The sequence below is a fragment of the Epinephelus moara genome, chromosome 13 (assembly GCF_006386435.1).
Source record: "Epinephelus moara isolate mb chromosome 13, YSFRI_EMoa_1.0, whole genome shotgun sequence".
NCBI classification, from domain to species: Eukaryota; Metazoa; Chordata; class Actinopteri; order Perciformes; family Serranidae; genus Epinephelus; species Epinephelus moara.
In genome coordinates, this window is record NC_065518.1 from 5719481 (window position 1) to 5746713 (window position 27233).

General features: G+C 39.8%; 1 protein-coding gene across 5 annotated transcripts; it reads left to right on the forward strand.

Annotated features, from left to right (window-relative positions):
* osbpl7 (oxysterol binding protein-like 7) lies at window positions 1–27228 on the forward strand. 5 transcript variants are annotated; one of them, XM_050059742.1, is made up of 23 exons: window positions 1–176; window positions 4058–4270; window positions 5961–6104; window positions 6192–6245; window positions 6326–6439; window positions 6524–6676; window positions 6776–6902; window positions 9291–9409; window positions 9502–9591; window positions 9806–9829; window positions 12420–12570; window positions 12763–12869; window positions 12982–13150; window positions 15283–15429; window positions 15515–15651; window positions 16285–16422; window positions 17189–17252; window positions 17402–17480; window positions 18563–18707; window positions 18800–18950; window positions 19169–19295; window positions 19412–19534; window positions 22051–27228. In XM_050059742.1, the coding sequence occupies exons 2-23, from the start codon at window positions 4142–4144 to the stop codon at window positions 22157–22159; spliced, it is 2601 nt and encodes an 866-aa protein (XP_049915699.1). In that variant the 5' UTR covers window positions 1–176; window positions 4058–4141; the 3' UTR covers window positions 22160–27228. The 5 variants fall into 5 exon arrangements, with proteins under 5 accessions (XP_049915699.1, XP_049915696.1, XP_049915700.1 ...); XM_050059739.1 differs by having other exon boundaries at window positions 6524–6902; XM_050059743.1 differs by lacking the exon at window positions 9806–9829.
* The last annotated feature ends 5 nt before the right edge of the window (window positions 27229–27233 follow it).

Here is a 27233-nt window from a genome sequence, read left to right on the forward strand (position 1 = left end):
ATCACAGTCAGTGATTATCTGTGCATGTAACATGTAGTTTTATCGTTTTTTTGTCGTCTTCTTGGTGGAAATGTTGATTGTCCTGCAGGTCGTTTGACGCCAAATGAGACACTTGTTGGATTTAAATCAGGCGCAGAGGGCTGCGGCAGATGATGAGAGACGGAGGTGAAATTCAGGTAAGACTCATTAATACATTTTAAATATTAGCTCGATCAGAAAGAAACTAAAATGTAGAAGTTGGGTTTATTCTGATAACTGTTACCACCAGAATATTTGATATAATTTATATTATATTAATGTTACATACAGATATCTCTGTCTTGAATGCCCCCTGAAAAAACAGAAGAACGTTTGGTTGAAATAGTCCAAACTTCCACTTGAGTGACATCTTAATTAGCCTTAGATAAGAGCTTGTGCAGCCCTGAGTAGTTCCCATGTGCCCCGAAGGACTTGTGTAACATCAACTAAGGATGTGAATCAGACTGGCTGCTCACACTGAATTAATTTCACTTAGATATATCAGTGTAGCTGCGTCCTGATTGCACTTTGTCAGTGCAAACAATCACACTTTTAGAGCTGCTGGAAGTCAGTGTTCTTCTCTCCAGGTGATATAAATTAACCTAAATTATTTCCTCAGATCTGATTTTGCATTACAAACATACTGAGTCCTCTCCACACTCATTCATAAATATCTTATCCTCAAGTGATCTTTTATTGGCTGCAGTTTTTATGCCAGAAAATGAGATTACAGCCGTCATAATCTCTGCATTTTAACTCCATCCTCTGGCATGATGCATCCTTCACCTCATTTGATTTGTGTTGTTGGCTCCCATTCCCATATAATGAGCTCAGATACATGTTCACACACATGAGGAAAAGTGGCATTTTGGACATAAATCATTGTCAATACTTAGTGTGCGTGAAAAGCCTTTTAAAGGCTTTATTGCATTTTAATTTTGATTCAGGATTGAGCTACAGTTCCTAAAAGGGATCAAACTCAGATGCTTTACTGTAAATAATAAATTAGATTTTAAAAGGTTTTGCAGAAGCTTTAAATCTTAAAGTATCCTTTGCACTCTTATTTAAAGCTTTGTGGAAAGTGTAACGTAACTTTTGCCGCCATCCAGCGAGACCACTTTTTCTACTTGTAGAATATTCTTGTGTTCCTCCTTGAGTAAGCGAGCTCAGAAACCTGCAAATCCTTTCATCCTGTTTCCACCACATGCTGTCATCACTGAGGTCAGTTACTCTCATCCTCTCCTGCCCTTACGTAACAGCTGGCCGGGCCACTTCTGCCCAGATTTAGAGGGATATCAGTTTGGGTGTAACGTCCCATTCATTTTGGATCCACTGAGATGGCCTATATTCTCACTGTCTTTAAGCCTGCAGTGTGATTATTCTCTGCAGGCTGACGTCACAAATACAAACCATACAGTAACTTCACTACTTGAGTGAATACAGGTAGCTTTGCAAACTAAATGCACACCAGAAAATGTTGCAAATACTCATAAAAAAGCCTAAAATCTTCAGTTTATCCCCTTTTTATGTCTGGAAACTTGTTTTTGAAAACCGCATATTGCTACTATCATTTCAGATTCATCTCAGTGAGTAGTTTCAAAGTACTTGATGCTATTTTTTCTCCCTGTTGTCGAGCTGTGATTGTGGTCATCATCTTTGCACTTCTCATGTTGTGTCAGTGCTCTCTGCCTCGTGCTCCTCCATGTCCGAGTGGCTAAAAACATCCCCTGAAAAACCAATTAAGCAGAGGTTGGTAATCCTCTCCTCGCAGGTATTGGCCGTGGCGTCACATACTGTTCAGTGGCTGATACACCAGCGTGGGCAAAATCATGCAGCAGAACAAGAGCCTAAATTAATCAATCAATCATTATGGCATAAAAAAATATGTGTGATATTTAAATCGCACATATTTAATGCTGAACAAATTCTCCTACTCGAAGTAACAAGAATGCCGATATGTTGCACTGCAGCACCACAAAATATGATCTCAAATTTAGTTATAACCTTTAAAATCATACAGTAGTATTTAATGTAGTTTGGAGCATGTCATGGGACATCTATATCTTTTTGAAGCGCCCCACCCACATTCAGAAGCTCTAAGATTAACAGATTATTCTGTGACACAGTAACCACAAGAATGACTCTACATCTTCACAACCTGCTCCTCTTTTTACCTCAAACACGTTACAAAGAAAACGCTTGACAATTGTGTCTATAGTCTCACTTTTATTACAGAGATAATTCTGGTTTTTAAACTTCAGCTGCTCATGCAAGAGGATCTGGAGACAAACTATAATTTTGCTGTATTTATTTAGAGTTATACCGTCTGAAAAGTCTGTTGTCTGAATTTGGCACTCAGTTTTGTGCTCAGCGTGGGTGACTTTGAGATCCAGTGTGATCTAGATGAAGATCCGGGATGTACGAAGTGCGCTCAGGTAGCTCTGTTAGGTAACTGGATTACTCAGTCCCATCTCGTCTCCTGAGCCTGTTTAACACTTTCACTTTGCTTTCTTGCTCGTGGAGCTGTCTCGCCCTCATGGGTCATTATAGAGCTCACTGTAAACAACGGCATCAAACTTAATATGTAGGCCTACAACATTTGACAAAAGTAAGATGTTGAAGAATCTTTACACTGCACCAGTTCATGCGCATTGTATTCTACTTAGGCCATGATGTTTAAGATATGATGATTTACTGATTTGCTGACTGATGATTGAATGGATCAATCATCCAAAGTCATACGTACATCAGAAAAAGATTCCAGCTCCTCAAATGTGATGATTTTCTGCGTTGCTCTGTTGTATAATACTGTAAACTGAATGTCTTTGTTGAGAAAACAATCTCACTACAACAGGTCAAAATTGGAGGTACTATTCACGTCATTAACATATGTTAAAGTAGCAATACAACACTATAAAAATCTCTTCAAGAAGTAAAACTCTGCATTCAAAATTTAACTTAAGTACAAGACAAGATGTACTTAAAGTATCAAATGTTGAAGTTGATTTTATGCAGAGTGGCCCCTGTCAGTGTCATTGGGTCATTATCATTGATGTATTTAAGCAGTACTTTAATGTTGTAGATGGTCGAGGTGGAGCTAATTTTAATCACGTCACACACAGCTTGGTAGTTCAATTTATGATACACTATATTAGAAACTGCTCCTAATGTTCATATGTATGAAATATTTACCTGAAGACAAAGCTTTTATTTACTTTAATTTCACAGATAAACAATAAATTGTGAAGACAATAAACCTAACCTCCACAAAAATAGCATTTTAAGTCTTGTGTGTGATTTATCCTGGCTTCATATGAAGCTAGCTGCTAGGCTAATTTATACAATGTAAAACGCCATATGCTCGTGCTAATAACGTTAGCATGTTGTATTTGTTTGGAAAACGTGTTTAGTATAAGACAGTTGTTTTGTCAGTGAACCTTTTGAGTTGTAATGGAGCCGAATTTTGTAACGTTACCTTTGTTTCATGTTGCCGTTGTCCCTGGCTTCATATGAGAAGAGGGAAAGTTCCCTAGCTGCTAGGCTAATTTATACAATGTAAAACGCCATATGCTCATGCTAATAACGTTAGCATGTTGTATTTGTTTGGAAAACGTGTTTAGTATAAGACAGTTGTTTTGTCAGTGAACCTTCTGAGTTGTAATGGAGCTGAATTTTGTAACGTTACCTTTGTTAAATGTTGCTGTTGTCCCTGGTTTTATATGAGTAGAGGAAAAGTTCCCTAGCTGCTAGGCTAATTTATACAATGTAAAACGCCATAGGCTTGTGCTAATAACGTTAGCATGTTGTATTTGTGGGGAAAATGTGTCCAGATAAAGACAAGTGTTTGTCTGTGAATGCTGCGAGTTATAGTGAAGCTGATTTGTGTTCTTGTGTTTGACATTGTCTCTATTAAGCCATGTTTAATGTGTGTTTAATGTGCGTAATATTTAAAATAACATAACATAATATAACATAACATAACATAACATAACATAAAATAAAACAATGATGGCTAACCCCTCTGATCCTGACATTACAGGGGGCTTGTGGCAGATTGCAGAGGATCTCTTTCAACAACCAGCCAATCACAGTGGGAAGGGGAATCTAAGGTCAGCGCTCTGGAATGGATTCATACGGATCTTCACTCAATCGCAGCCAATCGCTGACAAGTGGCCTGGAGAAGTCTTCACCAACGTGGAAACCGTCCCACTCTAGGAGCAGCAGCACTCTGTCATCTCGCCACTCCAGACAGGTGAGTCACCATTCACCTGAACAAGGGGATTACATGTATATGTATGTGCATTGTTTTTCTTCCTATAATGTCTGACACCGGTCAGAACTTGGATTCGTATCAGTTAATGTTTATATATCAGATAACAGCACTACAGGCTCCCAGAACAAAAGTGTTACGACGTCCTTCCTTCATTTGAGGCCCAAAACAACATCTGACATGTTCTGTTTTATTCTAAATTAAAGACATTATTTAGTATAAAACCACTGAGATTAGAGAGCCAGATGTTTTTCATAATAAACACTGACAGTTTTAAGTCACCATAGTACCGTATGTATAATAGAGAATAGATTAGGACTCACTTTACACAGTCTGCTGTGTTTGCTGCTGTGCTTTTCTTAGAGGTCAATACAGTTACTAAAAAGAATAACATATAGGTAGCCAAGTAACCTTAAACTTAAAGGAATACCTCACCCACAAACTGATAATTTGCATATCAACTACTCACCATGTGTTACGCTGAGCTTGTGAAGAAAAGTTTGTTTCTCTTGCATGCCTTCAAGATGAAGAAGAAATCAAAAACAGAGGAAATTCTTAAAGGGATAGTGCACCCAAAAATGAAAATTCAGCCATTATCTACTCACCCATATGCCGAGGGAGGCTCAGGTGAAGTTTTAGAGTCCTCACATCCCTTGTGGAGATCCAAGGGGAGAGGAGGTAGCAACACAACTCCACCTAATGGAGGCTGACGGCGCCCCAGATTCAAAAGTCCAAAAACACATAAATGAAACCACAAAATATCTCCATACTGCTCGTCCGTAGTGATCCAAGTGTCCTGAAGCCCCGACATAAAAAGTTGTTTGGAAAAACGTCATTTGCTTTCACTGGTCTCGCGCGCAAGTGCGCACACGTGAGCACGGTGCACAGAGAGGTAGTTAGAGCTACAGGCTACAATGAGGCTAAAAACAGAGTTCAAATGACATTTTTCAAAACAACTTTTTATGTCGGGTCTTCAGGACACTTGGATCACTACGGACGAGCAGTATGGAGATATTTTGTGGTTTCAATTATGTGTTTTTGGACGTTTGAATCTGGGGCGCCGTCAGCCTCCATTAGGTGGAGTTGTGTTGCTACCCACTCTCCCCTTGGATCTCAGTAAGTGATGTGAGGACTCTAAAACTTCACCTGACCCTCCCTCGGCAAATGGGTGAGTAGATAATGGCTGAATTTTCATTTTTGGGTGCAGTGTCCCTTCAAGAATTTCCTCTGTTTTTGGTTTCTTCGTTCATCTTGAAGGCATGCAAGAGAAACTTTTCTTCACAAACTCAGCTAACATGGTGAGTAGTTGATATACAAGTTATCATTTTGTGGGCGAGGTATTCCTTTAATGAATTAAAGTCATAGGGGTCCACGTTTATCAACAGCAAAACTATATCAAAATATCTGTTTACGAACTCTCACACAGCTTGTGCAGTATAATTCAAGTCTCATTTATCCAGTGGTATGCTCACACATGCATCACATGCATTTTCGCCAAACATAACTATTTAAAACACTTCCGCGTATGAATAGCCGAGCATCCATGGGCAGACGCCTGCTTTGAACTCAGCATTCTCTTGAGCTGCCCAGGTGTGCTACTCATCTATGCATTAGATTACTTGTGTAGAGGTGTTTTTTTTTTCAAAGGGTTTCCCATTCACGCTGTCCATAGATCATCAAAGACTGGGAAGTGATTGACGACCCTCAGGCAGAAATGCACGCAGGAGGTGACAACCCTCAGGATATGACCACCCCAGGTATCTGTGAAGGATATCTCCTCAAGAGGAGGAAGTGGCCTCTGAAAGGTTGGCACAAGGTGAGAAATCTGTCCACTCTGTTGTTTTTTATTTCTACATGTTGACTTTATAAAGTTTATTAAAAGATTATTGATCTCTTTTTTCAGCGATACTTTGTGTTGGAAGCAGGGAACTTGCGTTATTCCAAAAGTCAACATGATGTAAGTGAACTTTATATTTTATAACACGATATTTTACCGCTGTAGATTTAAACACTTATATGTGCATTTTTCCACTAAAGGTCTCCAGAGGACGAGTCCAGGGCTCTCTAGATCTGAGCTTCGCAGTCATGTCGATAAACAAGAAGTCAAATCGGATTGATTTGGACGCAGGGGACATTCTCTATCACATGAAGGTAAACATAGTTATTTATCACACAAATCAACAGTGTGTCTTTAGATTAAAAAGACACATATATGACTCTTCTTGTCTCTGCAAGGCAAAGAGCCACGAACTCTTCTACATTTGGGTGACCAAACTACAAGCCCACCGCCAGTACAAGAAGAACGAGGCAGCTCACGTTCACAGCAGCCTCCTCCAGACTTTGTCCCAAGGCACTGCGGCCGGACATGAGCAGAGAAATGGAGATCTGGTGACTATCAAATTAACAGAGTCAAACGAAACACAACAATCTTTACAGATGACTCAGACTAACTCTGGTATCCTCTTCCCTCTGTATTCATGTTACCAGAGCTCTGCAGGCATGGTGGATTCAGCAGGAGCTCCAGCAGTCGTGCTGCCGTCAGATAACACGGCTGTGAACAGCAAAGTGTCGGCCTGGCTGCAGCAAAGTCACGACCCAGACACCTGTGTCCAAGGTATGAGTCATAAATATTATATATTGTATCATATAGAAACACATTTTGAATAAAGCCTGGATAATCTATGGAAGAGTTCCTGAAAGAGGAGCGATAAAGGCTTTTGTGGCTCCAGAGGGAGCAGTGTGGCTGATAAATGCACTCAAGGGGTTTCACGTGAGTTGCATTGTGGGTAATGTTGCCGCCAGGACAAGGGAGATGAATGTGTGGAATAAAAAAGATGATATCTCTGGTTCTGCTGCATTGATTGTGATACTTTTGAGTCTGACAGTGTTTTAGGAAAGCAATGCTAAATCTGTAGGTGCTCTTAACTGAGCTCTATGTGACATTGAGAACATTCATATAGAAGCAAACAACTATTTGTTAAATAAAGATTTAAGGGAGTAATGGCATCCTGAGCAGAGAGCGTCACTCTACCTCTGTGTGTGTTGTAATCTGAACTTCACAGTTTGTTATCGTGGTAGACGATTCTCAAACAATTTACACCACATGTTGCCTCAGAAAATATGAGACTGTCAGCTAAAGCCATGTTGAACAAAGGGGTAACATGGGAACTAGCACTCCTCCCCAAAACTCACACACTGCAAGGACCAGGAGCCAGTTGAACACAGCACCTTAAGTTTTCTCCTTAAGTAATGACACTTAAGACATAATTTTTCCTAAGCTGATGTACTTACTTAAGGGTGTTGCACAGAATCCCCGGATAAGGTTTCCTTAGTTGAGTAAAAATGTTAAGGCATTTACTGCATTGAAAAATTCTACAGTGATAAAATACTACATTTTCCATGATTACCATTTGTTTGCTTGTTCTTAAAGTTGTGATACCTAAAGTCTTTTGTGCAATGGTTTAATTAACTTTAAGGGATTCCTTAAGTATAAGACCAAGATAAGGAGATAAAGTGCTGTGCAAGAAAGCCTTAACATGGACTTTAAGAAAAATCTTACCTTGTCAGGCACTGTGCAGATTTGCACACACAGGGCCGGATTGGCGAGTTGATCCGAGGTGCCCAATTTTCCGCCTCGTAGGGTAGACATATTGGCGGAACCCTTTTAGTTTAAACAGACCGAGGTGGCCTTCCGCAACGGGAGGGGCTGTTGATGACTTGTGGGAGGAGCTGTTGATGACGCCGCACGTGCGACCCACTGGCGGTGGATAAACAGGAAACAGCTGATAGCAGGAATTAGCGAGCAGCTAGCAGCAAGACGGAAAGACAACCCTGACAGACACTGTAAAGATGAGTAACTGGGGAGACAAGGAATTGCGCACCCTCCTTGCCCTCGCAAACGAAGAGGCCATTAACCGTCAGATGACGGGGACGGTGAGGAACGGGTCGACTTACGAGAGAATCGCCGAAGGACTAACCAGCTGCGGCTTCCCTCCCACGTCACTGTTTACGTCACACGCTGAGCTACACGTTTTGTTACTTGCTCACGCCCCCCATTGCACCGAAAAAGGCACATTCTGTATAAACAAAAGTAGGTAGGCAGCATTTTGTTGCACTCCCCGATTTTGTTTTCATACTGCCAATGCTGAAAAAAAGACTGATTGGGCTTTCCTGCAAATTTGCGCAATTCCTATTTAAAAAGGGCTACAGTTTAAGTGTTTTCCTTTTAAATTATATGGTATTTTGATAGCATTATATATATTTAAATCTATATATTTAATTTTTTATTCCGCCATCTACTATAGTTTGAGAAGCAGTGTGGTAGACAGTCCGGCCATGTGTTAATGTTAGTGCATGTGTGTGTTCCACTGGCTAGCTAATCACTGCCTCTCTGCACTGCACTCATATGGTGGTTACCACTAATACTGGGAAGGAGTTGTTGTGAAAGCATAGCACCCATCCTCTAGCTCCTCTCACAGTTAGCTCTGTCGGCACAGTTATTGATGTTAGCCCTATTTGTGCTGTTAGCACCATTAGCTGCTAGCTGCCAGCTCAGCCACCGCCATGTTGAGAGCCGTGTGCAGACAACTTCTGAATCACAGATTTGCTGTAATATATCGAATAGAGCTCCTTTAAGACAAAACAGTTACTGAAAATGTGCCGTTTGTTTCTATTCATGACATTTTACTTTTTCTTCTCTGGATAACTGCATGACAGCATGTAGTTTTTCATCAGCCTAATACGTAATAAATGTTGGGTTTGTCTCCATCTACCCTAATCAAAGAGAAATTATTACTTTCTTACTATTAGATCATTCTCACCATTTAAACTGCAAAGATTCATGGGGTCTAAATGTGTAAACAAACTGTGTTCCAGCTGTTTCTGTAAAATCTTCTTCAGCGTAAAATGTGATCATGACCACACAAATCCTATCTGATTAATTATGCACAGAAGCTCAATAAATAAATAAATAAATAAATATACCTCTCGTGTTTTCTTCCAGAGTTGAACCGTTGCTGTGTGGACCTTTCTGAGCTAAACCGCTTAATCCAGAGGCTGCAGCTGCTGGAGGCCGGCCAGGCTTTCACTAACGGAGACCTGAAGCGCATCATCAGCATACAGGTAGACTGGTGTGCAGTTTGGAGCAGCTCCTTTCAGGGCAGCGTCACAGGAAAATAAAATTATTTATGATAACATTCCATCTTGTGATCCAGAATCTGTCGCTTGAGAAGCCGAAGAAGTCAAGGTCGGGGAAGATGTGGGGCCACTCTCGCACATTATCCAGAGTGGAGGCCCTGGGAATGGTAAGAATGGTCTGTAACTTACTCTCCATTAGTATTTGTTTTATTGCTTTACATTCATTTGTGAGATGATTCAAGATAATTTAACAGTAATGTTTCAGCTGATTTAAAATACTAATTGATTGATTAAAGGTAATTTGTTTGAGAACATGTTGGGTTTAAGTTATTTACATCCCGACCCTTCTGTAACATTTTGGGGCCTTTCTTTAATCCAAAGCCTATTCGTGGGATTACTAAATCGGTGAGTTGGCAATGGGGGGAGAAATCTTGATTCATAAAGATTATTCTGTGTTCTCCATTTCCTGAAAATGAATTGTGACTGCATAAATAATGACATTAAAAAGATTTTTTTTTAGGTTAAAATGGTAAATGTGTTTTAAATACACTGAATATTTATATTATTTTATATATCAGGTGTCTTGTTTTTCCCACAAAACAAAGCATAGTAATATTTAAAATGTTTGATTGTAGAGTGAATAAAGTACAGAGTGATGTAAACCTGCCTATTGTTTAGATGCTAGATCAGTAGTTTAGGAGTCCTACAGCTCTGATAGTTTTCTTTCTTACCAGACAACAGGGATCTGATTTAAACACAAAATGCCTCAAATTAAAAAAAAAAAAAAAAAAAAAAAAAGGTTAAAGGGACAGTTCACCCCAAAATCAAGAATACATGAAATTTCTCTCTGCTGAACTACACCTGCCAACTGTATCTCCATGCAGAAGGAAGTGTGCATCTACTCATAGATGAGAGGCTCATACTCATGCTCATGACAGCGCCAGATGCAAACATTAATGGCATCCTCCTCAGCTAAGCTGTAACAATAGCTAGCTCAGTGGTGCTAGGTGAGCTAGCAGTAGATGCACACTTCCTCCTGTGTTGTCATACAGTTGGTGGGTGTAGATGTTGCACTCTTAAGTCGAGAGGACTCTCTCAACTTTATTCTCCCCAGTACTATGTATACATATATATTTTTTTGTAGTAGTTTGCCCAGAGCAGCTCGGGTTTCACAACAAACAACAAACATGTTCCCCAGAAAGAGGAAGAAGAAGAAGAAGGAAAAAAGGTGCCCCTTCATGACGTTTATCGCTCACACTAAGTCAGAATAGTGAACAAAATGTTCAACCAAGTGACAGAAAGGATGATAAGAATGTCTTATCCAGGACATTTTCATTAAGTTTATAATGTTGAATATTTCCAGCTTGCAACATAGTTCACTAGAAAGAAAACAGCTCCTACATGAAACTGCTCACAACAAGTTACAGACCTTGCCGAACGCCATCTAGTTCCATTATATGTGAGAGAAGACAGACATCTCTATGGCTGATATCTCCAACACTTTGCAACTCACACCAAAACAATCTAGACTGATAAACAGCACCACAGGTAAGAGGGAAAATATATATGTATGATTATTGGGTGGACTGTCCCTTTAAGTAGCTAGTAGGACAGAAAACCTGCAGAGCTGTGGCACCAGAGGTCCAGGTTTGAGCCTTAGCATAAAGTAGTTACCTTGATCTTCCAAGTGTTAATAAGTCCCTAATTAGAAAACCATTATGATATTGATCTATTTGTACTGTGCAGCATTGATTTTACAGGAAATCACAGGTGCAACTAATTAATATTCATAATTTATCTGTTCTATTTTGATCAGTTCAATTTAACTGGTAATTCTGGGCACAAAAATAACACAACACACAACAACAACAACAACAACACTAAAACAAGATTGTTATGGTACAATGAAATTAGTTACACCTGTGTTTGACAAATCCTATTTTTAATGTGAAAGTAATGACAGATGTCCGTCAGTGTACGCTGTGCAACTTTTCCTGTCAATACAAAATGTACCATACTTTTTATTGTCATTTTTGGAAATTAACTTCTTCCCTCTATTGTCAAGAGTTAGATGAGAGGACTGCAACTCTCATGTTTGTACGGTTAATATGAAGCTACTGCCAGAAGCTAGTTAGCTTAGCTTAGCATAAAGACTGGAAACAGAGGGAAACATTTAGCCTGGTTCTGTTCAGATGCAGCAAAATCTGCCAACCAGCCCCTCTAAAGCTCACTAATCAAAGTGGGACCAGCCAGGTTTTTTGCTTTAAAGGGACTTGATGTGAAATTCAGAGTGTTTGAGTCATCTGGACGAGGTTCTCAACGTGGAGGTGGTTAAGCTAGCGGCTAGAAGCAGCGCTAACACCCTAAACAGGGCGAAACGATGACAATGGTGCTGATGGAGTTTGAAAAGTTGTTTGTTTCCACTTTAACATGTCATAACATGATTTAGGGATGCATGATATTGGATTTTTTGTCGATATGTTTTATGCTGATGTGTAACAACTTATTTGACCGATAACCGATACTGATACCCATATAGCCACTTTTTTCCTTACCTGATTTTCGTGATCATCAAGTCTCTTTTGTTGTGGAATTAACATCATATTATGCATGTATACTCTTACCGTGACGGCCCACCAGCAGATGGAGACATGAAATAGAATACTTTATAATGTATGTAGTATTCATTCATTATGCAAAATAAGAAAAAGTATGTTGGCTGATTCTGAAAGTTCATTTTAAAGCTAATATCAGCTGATACCAATGATGTACCGATGTTATGGCGTATCCCTGACATGATTGTTTGTCCGTACAAAAATAGAAGTGTAAAAAGCATAAGTTTGTGAGTATTTCTCAGCTGATGGTGACAACAGGGCTCCACGAAGGTACTGCGCCTGTTGCCCCCGTAAACCCAAGATGACTCTGATAACAAGGGGGATCAATAAATGAGCCAATGAATCAGCCATCTTCCGTTCTCCTCTGTTCCCCTTCATAGCTGTCCTCCAGTCACCTGAACAGCTCGCCTCACCTGGGTACATCAGTCCCCTCTATCCCTGAATACGTCTACTCCCAGCTGTCCCCTCCTACTGTCACGTCGCCTGAGGGCAAGAAAATCCAGCAGGACATCTGCGCCATGTCGCTAAGAGGTGAGGAAAACAGACACATGCATGATACACACAGGTAGAGAGGATTCTCACAAGGTAGAATCGTAGGTGGGTGAGCAAAATCCAAGACAAGATCAGAGGGTCCACAGAGATATAAACTTCCATATCAACATAAATCTGAAATGAATATGGATCCAAACTTCCTCTGAAACTTCTCCTCTCATTCGTCTTCAGTGCTTGCCTCCCTGAAGACAGTACATGAAACTCTGTCCCAGGAGAGGCAGAAAATGCAGGAAGTCTGGGAAAGTAACAACATCCACCAGTCTAACACATTAGCTGAGGTAAGACTCATGCTGCACCTGTCATCTGTATCCTCTGGCACATATTCCCATGTGGGTTCTTGATGGCTGGCTTTCTTTGTTCCTCTTTCTCTATCTCTTCCTCCGTCGACAGCCTGCAGTGGTGAGGCGCTCATCCCACGGGCCTCCCTCAGTAGCAGACTCGGCTGCGGAGTATTTTGACGCCAGTGATGACATCCTTTGTGGCAGTTCTTCTGAGGTGTCTGATGAATCAGGACTTAGTGATGGAAGCACCACCAACTCTGAGCCAGAGGAAGGACATGGTGGGTACATGTTCCTTTGCAGTGCATGTAGGGTATATAGGCACTCAGTAAAATATGTCATTTTAATTAGTTTCATCTGCTCAGACTACCAGTGGCATCAGTATGCTAATGGAAAGGAAAACGAAAGGTCACAAAGAGCTATTTACTGTGAGAGCTGTTCTCAGTTAGCCCAGTCGGCAGAAAAAAAAGCTGGCTTTGTATATTTCTTCATGATACAGTGCATTTGTACACTTCATACATATCATATAAATGTTTTTAAAAGTGATGTAGTTCTGATTAATTGTATATGAGCTTACTTTGTCATTGGAGGGTGGAGGCCACTGTTTGAGACCTACAATGAATGCAGGTGTCTTTTAGCGAGACGTTGACGTCATTTTCAGCTATGAATGTGGCACCAAAACTGAACGTTTTTTAGTGAGATATCGTGGCATTTCCTGCAGTAACAGTGGCGCCAAAACTGGGTGTTTTTTAGCAAGACATAGTGGCTTCTCCAGCCGTGATTGTGGCACTGCTTATTTGAAGCAATAACATGATTTTTTCATACCGTAGCCAAGTGTTTTTTGTACCTACACCAGGGGAAGGCAACCTGTGGCTCTTTAGCTCCTCTTCAGTGGCTGCCTGTGGCTTTGACAGAAAATTATATGGAAATGAATAACCGTTATTTTTTTTAAATAAGCTTTTAAATTTTCAATTATTTTTGTAGGCCTCAAGTGATTCCAACACATTCTCGCTCCGACCTCGTCACATATTGATGTTTTGTCATGGACTTTTCACGTCCACATACGACGTGCAAGGTCCCCTGGGTGTGTTGGTTGTTGACGTTCTGGGACACCGTATCAAGACACACAAAATACACTTCTGTTTTCACAGGAAATGTATTGTTTACATACAGTCTCTTTCACAAATAAATGCACTACGTCTGTACAACATCACAAACTGACTTTTTTTTTTCCTTCAACGACAAACACACGTGGTTGAGTTTCGGAAAAAAGAACAGGGTTTGGTTTTAGAATCTTATCCTATAACAGCAACTGGCTGCGGATCATGCCAACATTAATGGACACCTTTTTAGTTGGTCTCTGACACCACAAGTCACTGCCCAACTTCAGAGTGAGACCGAGCTTGTGATTCTTACATTCTTCAACTGTGAAATGTGTAGCCTATACATCGATTAAAAAAAAAGTTTAACATTTCGTTAACTAAAATGTGTGTCATACGTCTGTGGCCTGGCATCTTTTCCTCTAAAATCATCACTAGTGATGGCTACACTAGTCTTGACTCTCCCTAGCTAGGCTAGCTGTGGATTCCAAATCTAAAAAGGGAATAGTCTCAGGGAAGAATTGAGAATTATATGGTGTGTGGACAAATTTGTTTGCTTTCATCGTCAAAGTTGCAAAGCTAAAATAATCGAAAATAGCCCACTGCAGAGGAGCCACCTTGTGCTAAAAGATATTAATGAATGCTCATTTAGATCTGTTAGTAATGTTGATCGGCAAAATGTGGCCCTAAAAGGCTGTGTTAACTGTATTAGGAAGGTCAAATATGTTTCGCGGCTTCAGACAGTTTTTTTTTTTGGCCAAAAAAGGCTCGTTTGAGAGTAAAGGTTGCCGCCTCCTGGCTGCAAATTAACCACAGCGTTGTTGAAATGTAAAGAAATGTAAAGTTTCAACATATTCATGACATAATAATGTATAGGCCTAGTCTAGATGTAACATATAGGTGTTTGCAGACACGTACATTGCCAACATTTGTTTTGGTGACTGGGTTGAATCAGTTTGTATGTGGATTTTTTTCTCTGGAAACTTTAAACTTCATAAAGCAAGACACTTTTTTGTGCATTAAGACCACTCCCAGTGTGTCAAAGTGTAATTTTTAGTGAAATATTGCAACAAGTATTGGATAAATTGCCATCAAATTTGGTTCAGACATTCATGTTCCTCAGGGGATGAATTGTAATAGCTTTAGTGATCCCTTAATTGTCCCTTTACCACCATTATCAGGTCAAAAATGTTTGCTAATTAGCAAATATCAGCATGCTAACAAGCTAACATGGTTCTTGTTATTACCTGAATAGAAATAGCCGATTGCCCTTTTGCTATGGCTGACATTATTTCCTTTCCCCAACATCACAGCATCGGCCACCAGGAAGTACCGTGCTAGCATCTCCAAGTCTCCTAACAGTGTCGTTCCCAAGAGCACCGGCCGGCGAACTAAGCTGCCTGCTCACTGTCCTGACAACAGCCACGTGGGCCTCATGGCCATCCTCTACAATAACATAGGCAAGACATTTAAGTCACAACACACTACAATTACACAGACATTATTTCTGACACATAGCTCATGCATGTTTTCTCTTGCTCTCAGGTAAAGACTTGGCTCGAGTGTCCATGCCTGCTCCTCTCAATGAGCCTGTTAACCTGCTGCAGAGACTGTGTGAAGAGCTGGAGTACAGTGAGCTGCTGGATACTGCCAACAACACAGCAGACCCCTACCAGAGGATGGTAGGACTATTATACTCTATGAGATGGATGGGAAACAATGTTGACACAGTAATGTGACAGAGTTAGAGTTGTTGTAGCCACCCTGATGAATCTGCACCTGTTGACAGCGTTTCCTAAAAATATAATGACACCTCAGATGTTTCCTATATACCTAGATATACCTGGTATAACTTCATGTTTTGGTTTAAAATACCCAGACTTTGGGGCAAAATAGCCGCTGGAAAAGCAGCAATGTCTCTGTAAAAAACAACCGCATATTGTGGTGCTATCCCAGCAAAAAAAGCAGCAACAGGTTGCTACAAGAGACCCACATTTGGTGCCTAAAAAGCTGTTGGAAACATTTCAATGACTCACCAAAACGCAACCTGTTTTCTTGTTTGTTGGGCTTGAACAGAGGTCTGCAGCTTGGCAGGCGTGTCGCCTTGTAGACACGCCATCCACCATCCCCTGCACCTCCTGATGACAAAGTCAGCTCACTTAAGAAATGTTGAAACGTACAAATGTGGCGTATTCATGGTTTGCAGAGACGTACAATGCCAGAATTTTTTTCTCTGGCGACCAGGCTGGCCTGCGCCAATCTAAACAATGAAATAAAGATTAGAAAAATTATTCATGTTATTTCCTGTCTTACAGATTTACATTGCTGCCTTTGCCATCTCTGGTTACTCTACCGCGACGTTCAGAAACCGCTACAAGCCCTTTAACCCGGTGCTGGGGGAGACCTACGAGTGCATCAGAGAGGACCGGGGCTTTCGCCTCATCAGCGAGCAGGTATCTCAGGACAGACTGTTTATTAGATGATATCCTGTTCTGGAATATATAAGATCTCTGAGTGGCTAATACAGGGGACCAAAAATGGTCTTCTAAGATTGAAAAGGAGACAATGGGGAATTCCTATTTAGCTCCCATGATTTAAAAAATCAAGATGAATCACCCATTTCTGTAACTGAGCAGCTCACACACACACACACACACACACACACACACACACACACACACACACACACACACACANNNNATGATTAAAAAATCAAGATGAATCACCCATTTCTGTAACTGAGCAGCTCACACACACACACACACACACACACACACACACACACACACACACACGGAGCTGCACAAGTCAACACAGTGATTTATTGCTTTAATAAATCACACTTACTAATCATGTTATCAAAAATGAACACAAATCATTTAATTTGACGTGACAGCAGTCAGGTGAAAAGTGATTAAATGTCAGTCCTCGACAAAGAAATGAATCTCTTCCTCGGCTAAGCAGTTGAAAATAGACGAATGGATGGATATGTCCTAAATATGTGATCAGATCTAAACCCTTCCCCATGGCAGAAAGATACTGACAATGAAATATTGGTGCAGCCAAAAACATTAGCTGTCTTGCATTAGGGTATTCCAGTGCTAGAGGCACAATATAATGTGTCACGTCTCTTTGATAAAGATGAATAGCAAAAATGGCAATTGAAAGCCAGCAAGAGTTTGTGTCTCCAAGTCAACACTTATCTCTGTACGTCACCAGGTCTGCCATCATCCCCCCATCTCTGCCTGCCATGCAGACTCAGACAACTTCTCCTTCTGGCAAGGTGAGACTCCTCTTCTTTTACCAGACTTGATTCTTTTTCATGTTTCAGTTAGTGGCGTTAATCAAATGTATTTTTATCCTCAAATACATTTGAAAAACTGATCACGTGTAAAGTCTCAACAACACGTCTTTGTTTATATTCCTGAGCAGACCAGCGATGGAAAAATAAATTCTGGGGGAAGTCACTGGAGATTCTGCCGACAGGAATGGTGAACGTCACTCTCCCAAGGTAAACGGTTCACACCTGGCGATCTGTGTTTGCAAATTTACTGCGATGCCTTTGTTAGATGAGGCAAAACACGAGCCATTAGATGTAGGTGAACATCATATTCGATGTGAAACAGTGAGGGTTCTCTCCACTGGTTGGGATCAATGAGACATGAAACACTTTGCATGGATATTGCAGTTTTAAAATGAAACAGTGAGGACAAACCTAAAAAAATATATATATGTATTTTTCTTGTGCTTGTGCCACAGCATTAGATCATGTATACATAACAATGAATTAACTAATGCATGATGAAGGTTGTCATGTTTATATTGTGCTACTTAAAAGAAAATTCACCCAAATTGTGTTAAAAATTGGAAAATGTAACTGAATTCTGCCTAAAATTTATGATAATTTTCTTTTATTGAGTATTTCGTTGACATTTTTGCATTCATTTGACACTTAAAATTGAAAAGAGAGACAGAAAACACCTGGAAGACAGAGTGGGGTATGATGTGCAACAAATGTCCCTGGTTGGAAATGAACAAGGGACTTTGCAGTTACATAATATGTATCTGATTGGGCTACCAGGCGTCTAATTAATGCCACTTTTTCCTCATTGATTTGTCTGTTAATCAGCTTTTTTGTCTAAAAAATGTCAGAAAATGATGAAAAATGCTCGTCATAATTCCCCAAAACCCTACTTGACTTCTTTTGATTGCTCATTTTGTCCAACCAATGGTCCAAAACCAAAAGGTAGTTTAATTTAGTTTATTTAATTTGGCATGGACATTACAGGAGCATTAGAGTTTGTAACAACTGGTGAACCAGGGGAGAGTGGACTCAAACGCACGACTCTGGAGACAGTTCAGGTGAAATAACAGTCTTTACTGGTCAAAAGGTTGGTTCAGTACACAGGAGGACTGTCAGGGGAGGCAAACAAAGCCAATATATTAAAATAGTCAGTGTGTAGATGATTCCATAGATGAAAATATTCAGTTTACAATTATATAAAACAGAGAAATTAAGCAAACATTCATATTTAAGGAACTCACTTTGGTGTTCTTGCCTGATGAATCACTGAATGTCTGTGCTGTGTCCAGGTATGGAGACCACTACGAGTGGAACAAAGTAGTGACCTGCATCCATAACGTGCTCAGTCAGCAGCGCTACCTGGAGCACTACGGAGAGGTCACCATTCGCAACCTCAAAAGTAACGTCTGCACCTGCAAGATTACCTTCGTCAAGGTGAGTGAGACGACTTCCTGCACCACTCAGACCTTTCCTGTTTGAAGATGTTTCTCAGGGTTTGACTGACTGAAGTTTGTATTTTGTTGTAGTCTCGTTACTGGGGTTCAGACACGAACAAGAATGAGGTGCAGGGGACGGTGCTGGACCAAAGTGGGAGCGTCATTCACCGGTTCGGAGGTCTGTGGCATGAAGGCATCTTCTGCGACACTCTGCCCACGCCGCAATGTGTCTGGAAGCCAAGTGAGTCCATCGCAAACAAGACTTAGGACGTGTTTACCACACGTCTTTGTCCTTGAGGTTTTCATGTGTTGCTGAGATTCTGCTGTAGAGGTTGAGGGTTTACGTAGACGTGACGTGAAATGATCAAGCACTCCCTGTTTCCAAAACTGCTAATCAGAGTAAATCCAGACATCACGTTTGCGCAGCAGCTCACCTGAGAGGCTTCTGTCACCCCACAGATCCCCAGCCAAAGGATTACCAGCTGTACTATGGCTTCTCTACTTTTGCCATGGAGCTGAATGAGCTCACCCCAGACCTGCTCCCTCTCCTGCCCCCTACAGACAGCCGCCTGCGCCCAGACCAAAGGTGAGCAGAGCTTGAAATGAAACCTTTATATATCTACATATAATGAAGTGAATTTGATGACCCAAGAAAGTGGACTTGTGGTTAAATTACTCTTTAATTATTCCCTTCTTTAATAGGATGCTGGAAGAAGGAAAGGTGGATGAAGCAGACAAAAAGAAAGATGACATAGAGGAGTTTCAGAGGGAGCGAAGAAAAGAGCTCACCAAAAGAGGGGAAGAACATGTTCCACGCTTTTTCAAGTAAGTAACAAACAATTATGTCCTGTGACATCTGTTTGATACAAAATAATTGTTTTGTTTTGTTTTGTGTTGTTTTGTTTAATTTAGCTTAGTTTAGCTTAGCTTAGTTTTGTTTAGTTTAGTTTAGTTTAGTTTAATTTAGCTTAGCTTAGTTTAGTTTAGTTTAGTTTAATGTAGCTTAGCTTAGTTTAGTTTAGCTTAGCTTAGCTTAGCTTAGCTTAGCTTAGTTTAGTTTAGCTTAGTTTAGTTTAGTTTAGGGCTGACCCAAAAAATTCGAAGCTTCGAAGCTCCGAAGCTTCGTTCGATGGCACGGGATTCGATTGTGAAAAAAAAAAAAAAAAAAAATTGAAGCTTTGGCGCTTTTTTCCCGTTTTTTGGGGGGAGGCCTTAAACGCAACACTAACCCCCACCAGTCCGATACTGACAGCGAACGCACTCAGAGCTGGCAGACATGTCCAAGAGGTCATCAGATGTGTGGTTGCACTTTAAAATATGCCCCGACAACCCCCAGAAAGCAGAGTGCCAGATTTGCCAAAAGCAACTGGCATATCACAACTCAACGACAAATTTGGTTAATCACTTGAAAAACGTAAGTAGTAAATAGTAGGCCTAATATGCATTTTCCAGTTCCACCGGTCCGCTCTGAGTCTGATGTCAGAGACACTTCTGATGGTCTGAGTTGCGCATCTGTTTGATTGTGCTGCAGTGTGCGCTGAGGGTTTTAATTTAGTGTTCAATCAAAAGTTAAACACTATTTATCATCGACCATTTGTTTTTTGTTTGTTTGTGAATATTTTTATCTTAATTCTAGTGTTGGAAGAAACTACGTTTTCGCCATATTTTTTGTTGTTGTTAAATTCCCCCCCGTCGTCGAATGCTTCGAATTAAATTCGTTCTGAGCTCCGAAGCTTCGAATGTACATAAATGGATTCGAAGGTCAGCCCTAGTTTAGTTTAGTTTTGCTTAGCTTAGTTTAATTTAGCTTAGCTTAGCTTAGCTTAGCTTAGTTTAGCTTATCTTAGCTTAGCTTAGCTTAGTTTAATTTAGCTTAGCTTAGCTTAGTTTAGTTTAGTTTAGTTTNCTTATCTTAGCTTAGCTTAGCTTAGTTTAATTTAGCTTAGCTTAGCTTAGTTTAGTTTATCTTAGCTTAGCTTAGTTTCGTTTACCTTAGGAGCCATGCACATCATAGCTGGTGAGCCAGAGTTAGCTATGAAGCTAATTTGCATCTGTGGTCTCTGGGCATGAAAATATTAAAAGGCCGTTCAATACAGACAGTACAAAATGAATAATTAAAAGCAAAACAAAAACAAAACAGTTTGCACATTCACACATATTAAACAACATACAAAATATTCATTATATAGTCTTGAAAAACAGCGATATGGATCACAATTGAGTTCCATTTTTCTGCTGATCTGACTAAAAATGCTAATTGTCCAAAAGCATAATAAAGACCAAAAATAGTCATGCTTTATTGTCTGTATTAATAATACTAAATGCTAATTCTTAAATGTTTGGTTGCATGAATATCTTTACACTTTATTTCAATTACTTGGTTGGATTTTTATCTGGGCCTGGATTATTTATTTGCTCATTTTAAAAGAACCTTGTAACTCTACTCTTAATAATTGTCGTTTTTTTTTTTTTTTTTGTAGCTGAAAGATTGCAAGCATCTCTGTTCAACTGAAATTTTATTTTTACATCTTTATTGACTGAAGCCTATTGCTATATGGTGTGGACCACAATCACGTTCTGCATTGTAGGATTATTTATGTTTTCAATTATTCTAGAGATTATTTATTCAATTAACCCTTTTAAACCTGAGCAAATTGGCTTGATTTCATTCAAAAATGTGGGAAGAAGGCAAGGAGCAACGACAGAAGAAATGACCCAAAAGTTGGCAATGAATTAATAAAAAGACAAAATTCAAACAAGAAAACTAGAAAAAAATGTTTGCAGTTTGTAGGACATTTCTTACCAAGTTGCTCATTGCCTTTTACCCCCTTGTTTCTCAAAGAAATCACATCGATTTGCTTGCGGTTCAAAGGTTTAAATAAATAAATAAATAAATAAATGTTTAATAAAAGCATCTGAAAGCAGCCCAAGAAAAGTGATGTCACTCCAGGTTTTAATGTGTGAACCAGTAGAAATCTTTGAAAAATGTTCTTGATCCCCGTGACTTCATGCAATGTGGAGTTTTGTCCAACAGTCCAAAACCCAACAATATTAAAATCGAAATAATTTAAGACCAAGAAAAGCAGCAGATTCTCACAATAGAGAACCTGGAACCATCAATTTTCTGCCATTATTGCTTAAGAAATTACTGAAATTATTAATCAATGAATACTGCCTCAGCAAGCACCTGCCCATATTACTCAGTATATTTACATTCTTACAGATTCACGTTAAAAATGTTCTGTTTTCTCACCATGTTCCTGTGCAAATACATGAACCAGCAATATCAGAGTTTCTTTACTATTATTATTTTTCTTCCTCTTCTTTGTCTCCTTCTGTAGGAAAGCCAAAGATTCCTGTGGACGGGACGTGTGGTTGACCAACGGAACGTACTGGAAGCTCCGAGAAAATCCAGGTTTTGCTAATATTGAGAACACAGCTATGTGGTGATGAGACGACAGCGACGAGCAATGCCAGACAAAAAAACACAAGAGAGAGAGAGAGATTGAAAAATATCAGTAATTGATATTTGAGCAGCGTGTATGAACCGCTCTAAGAAATGTGCAGAGTGGAGAGAGTGCTGCTGATCTCTTCTCGTTCCTTCTGAGCGCCCATGACTGGCTCATGGGACACCTCCCTACCTGGCCGTCCCTTCAGACCAGTGAAGTCACTCAGCATCCAGTGCAGGTGAAGAAAGACTTTCTCATCAAGATGGATTTTCTAATGCATTTAAAACATTTTTTAGGCTACTTAAATAACCGCATATATCTTTCTATTTTTGGGAATTTCTATGGAAAAATTGTTTCTGCAGAAAAGACTGATCATGCGATGCACACTCTGCAGACATTAACATGAAAAAATGACTTGAGATGACAATGAAATCTCGTTTAAAGTGTATATAATAGTGTGTTAAATGTAAACAGTCAATCAAATCATGTCCTACTCAACCGGTTTACTGCATTTTATGATGAGAACAACTGAATGTTGGAACGTACTGAAGTCAATGCTACGGTCAGGGTGCAACTGCCCCAGGGCCCCAGACCCATGAGGGGGCCAGTTGGTTTGTGGTAATTTGATTTATTGCAGATTTGTTTGGGAATATGCACCACTAAGGTACTTCTGAAACTGTGTATTATTCTATGTGAGTTGGCTGTTTGGCCACACGCAACCGCACTTTTGGGCCCCCGAAACTTTCTTTGAAACTGGAGTCCAGGGTGAAGTTTTTGGAAGACTCCGGTGCCAGTGGTTGTGTGTAGATAGGATAACCGCAGTATTTTATTACCTGTCTCCACTGTTTGACGTCAGAGCGACGGTAAATAGCTAGTGAAATGGCAGACCAAACAAACATGCCGGTGCTAACTTTATTTGTGAGCGTGCTAGCTGCTGTCTTTGGATGGCATATCCAGCTGCGTGACCTAACGACCAACGAAGGAGGCTGCTCCTGTTGCTAGCTACCCCAACTACACTACCACGAAAGCAGCGATGGGCCTGCCAGTGGAGGTTCTGGATCTGGACCTCTGTTGGCAGGCCCGTCGCTGCTTCCATGGTAGTGCAGTTGGTCGTTCAGGCGCCTCTGCTGTTGAAGTAGGTCGCGTTATTTTTGTGGATCGGGTTGTTTTTATTTTCCGCACTTCCCTATTCCAGTATTGACTCTGACTTCTGATTGGTTAAAATGGCCTTTCCATTTTACCGAATTTACATCGCCACGTACTGCTTTGTCATGTGTATTACATCACTTGGTAGCAGGTTTTGCGGCTTCGTGTGGATATCATATTTTTTTATCACACCACTTGTGTGAAACCGGGGCCCGAAAAACTTCGCATTCAGAAGTACACGGGTCTGTGTGGACTAGGCCTAAATCACAATAAAGATAAAGCAGCTATTATAGATATTTTTACCATAATGGACAGATTTTTCCCTCAGGAGTTGGTGGAGACCAAAAACAGAGCTAAAAGAAAGTGGATGTTGGACTTACATCCATCAGGTGGACACAAACATGACTATAAATGAATGATAAGAGCTGCAACAACTAGTCGAGTGACAGAAAATTAAGCGGCTGCTGTTCTGATAATTGATTATAATTATATAAAACATTTTTATGTGACAAAGAATTGGATGAGGAGAGGCACGTTGTTGAGGTTGAGGAATATCCTGAGCTAAACGACCCACAATTCCGTCATTGTAAGGACAACGGCCAAAAAGATATTGCCTGGTGAGTCATAGCTCCAGAGATCGGCTCTTCACGTGAGAAATCAAATTTAATTCAGGGCTCTTCACACATGTTTTTAAGCTAATGCCAAGGTGGAGGAAGTACAGATCTTCCAGCAAAAGTAATAATAACTTGCTTGGTGCATATGCCTAAACGAATTGTGTTCTCCCAGATTATTTCCTTACAGGTAGGAAATAGCTCCCTTGCAGGCTGATCCAGCTACAGTATATTTACTACGTATCTAGAGGTGCACCAGTACTGATGTAATGCATATGAAGTACTCAAACTTGGTATCTGTGACTTTCACATTACTGAGACGAGGTAATGATAACATTTAAGACAGTATCTGTCTAAATACTTTGATCATTGCTAACATCGATCAAATGCTGGTGAAACATCTACATTTATTTGATATTTTTGAACATTTATTATTTAAGAAATAACAATAACCAACACTCAGTATATACACATATTTACAAGAGAAGATATTGTACGTATTTTTATGTCATTTATGGTAAGAAAAATATCCAGCTGGTTGGAAACATACATGCTGTATTTATACAGTAAATTAAACTGCTGACATCACAACTGTGTTTTTGTTTTTCAGTGGGATCAGTTTATTTATTATAACGACACTTAGCTGCAGATGTGAGTAAGACTTGTTTGAAAAAGATTAAAATTAATTCACATATCATTTTTTAATGAATTGGATTTGCAACATTTTGAAAAGCTGCTTTGTTCAGTCGATTAAAAGAAATCCTACCTACATCAAATAAAAACAAACTCACCAAAACAGCAGAGATTTGTCATGTGTAAGCTTTAATTTCATGAATAAAAAAACAACAATACAATACACAATTATGCCACCTTTTTAATAAATAACACTTTTCCCCATTCAGAAATCTTCATCTCTTATTTTTGCAATTTATAAGCTCTTAATTAAAGAGTCAAAGGAGGATTATTTCCCCCCTCGACGTTTACAGTGCACATGGATCACACACAAAAAATAACATGCTTGACCTTGTCTGGTCTCCCTTCTTCACGCCTCTATTTCTATATTATACAGTAAAATCTCTGGAAATGCAGTTCCCACACAGTTTTACGCTCGTACCGAGGGAAGTGTGAGTTCAAGGGAAACACAGACTCATGGGAAATGGAGGTATTAGAGGTTAAACATCAGGGATTGGCTGAAGTTGGTTGTAATAGCTGAGTTATCCAGCAGGGGGCGTTCCTGAGGCAGTTTTTTTCTGCTGTTTGATGTGATGTAGGTGCAGGAGTGAACCACATGAACAAACCACAGCACATAAAAATAAATAACTGACATCGTCCACCAGTGATCACATAAAACTTTGCTCTCATTGTTTTTGCAGTGCCGTCATTAATTCTCAACTACTCTCTATTAATTGCACTTGAAACAACAATTGTCCATCGTACACCTTCATCAAGGTACATCATCACTTCTTCCTCTGACAGATGTCAACATAAACATTAAATAGTACATCTTTTTTTTGGGAAATGTTACATACAATATATCCGTTCTGTTTCCAGCATAAAACTAACACTTCATTACCATTTCACTTTATTTAAATGTTCAGATAAAGGACTGAGCTGTCAGACAGTTTGTCCTTTTTGCATCAACATCTTTAAGACCATTTAGCCGAGTGCTGCAGTCCCAGTGTTTAGACAATGCTTGTGTAACACCAGTTCAGACAGGAGCTTTAATTTGTGTCACATGTGAAACCTTTTTAAGGCAAACAGGGCCGCAGCCAGGATTTTAAAAATACATAGAAATACTAAGTCTTGAGTCCAATCACCCAGCACAACCCTACCCCCTTCAGAAATATGACCTCACACCAAAAACAAAGGCTGAAAAATAAATTGGCTTATTATTTAGATTGTCACATTTTATCAATTCAGTTAAAGATCAAGTGTGTAAGATTTAATGGGAATATTGGCAGAAATTAAATATAATTTTCAGTATATAATCACCTGAAAATAAGAATCACGTTGGCCACCATAGTTAGCAGCCGTCTTGAAACTGCTTTATTCAATGTTTTTACCACTTTAAATCACTGGGTCTGTTTGTTTCGGAGAGGACGAGACTGAGAGATAATTCGGCTCCTGGTAAAAAAATCCTGAATGTCTGGATCTTAAGTCAGCAGAGAAAAAAGATGAGCACATTTTAGCAGGTGCTAAGCTAACGGCCTTTCTCTGACAAGCCAAACTGAATTAGAGAAACACTGAATTATAAAATAAAACTGCTTTATTCAGTGTTTAGACTGGTTTAAATCACCAGGTCTGTTTGTCTTATAGGGGAGGAGACCTCTGCCGATAATTCAGCTCCTGGTAAAAACCTCCTGAATGTCTGGATCTTAAGTTAGCAGAGAAAAAAGATGGGCACACATTAGCAGGTGCTAAGCTAACGACCAATCTCTGACGAGCTTCGGGGAACATTGATTATTAAAGTGAAACTGCTTTATTCAGTGTTTAAACTGGTTTAAATCACCGGGTCTGTTTGTTTAATAGAGGGAGAGACCTCTGCAGATAATTCAGCTCCCAGTAAAAACCTCCTGAATGTCTGAATCAGAAAAAACTGAGCAAACATTAGTAGGTGCTAAGCTAACGGCCCTCTCTGATGAGCCAAACAGCTTCGGGAAACACAGGTTTTTAAAGTGAAACTGCTTTATTCTGTGTTTTTACCAGTTTAAATAACCAAGTCTGTTTGTTTCGGAGAGGACGAGACCTCTGTAAAAAAAATTGGCTTGCGGTAAAAACCTCCTGATTGTCTGGATTGGAAAAAAGGTGAGCACACATCAGAAGTGCTAAGCTAACGGCCAGTCTCTGACGAGCTTCGGGTAACATTGATTATTAAAGTGAAACTGCTTTATTCAGTATTTAAACCGGTTTAAATCACCGGGTCTGTTTGTTTTAAAGAGGAAGAGACCTAGAATAATTCGGCTCCTGGTAAAAACCTCCTGAACGTCTGGATCAGAAAAAAGAAAGCACACATTTGGGCTAGCGGCCTGTCTACATCATGCTGTACAGTGTACTAGAAACATTAATTTATTATGTAAAACCGCTTTACTCAGTGTTACTACCAGTTTAAGTATGTCTGCTTGTTTCGGAAACAAAGAGACTTCTGTGGATAATTCAGCTCCTGATTAAAACCTCCCAAACAATGAACACTGAAGGAATCCAAACTGGGAGAAGTTTCATCACTAGAAGCCACAAAATCCCGGAAAATCTTACACACTGAACCTTTATCTGTTTCTGTAGATTTAATTTTCCAACATGAAGGTCTAAATGTGTGTTCAA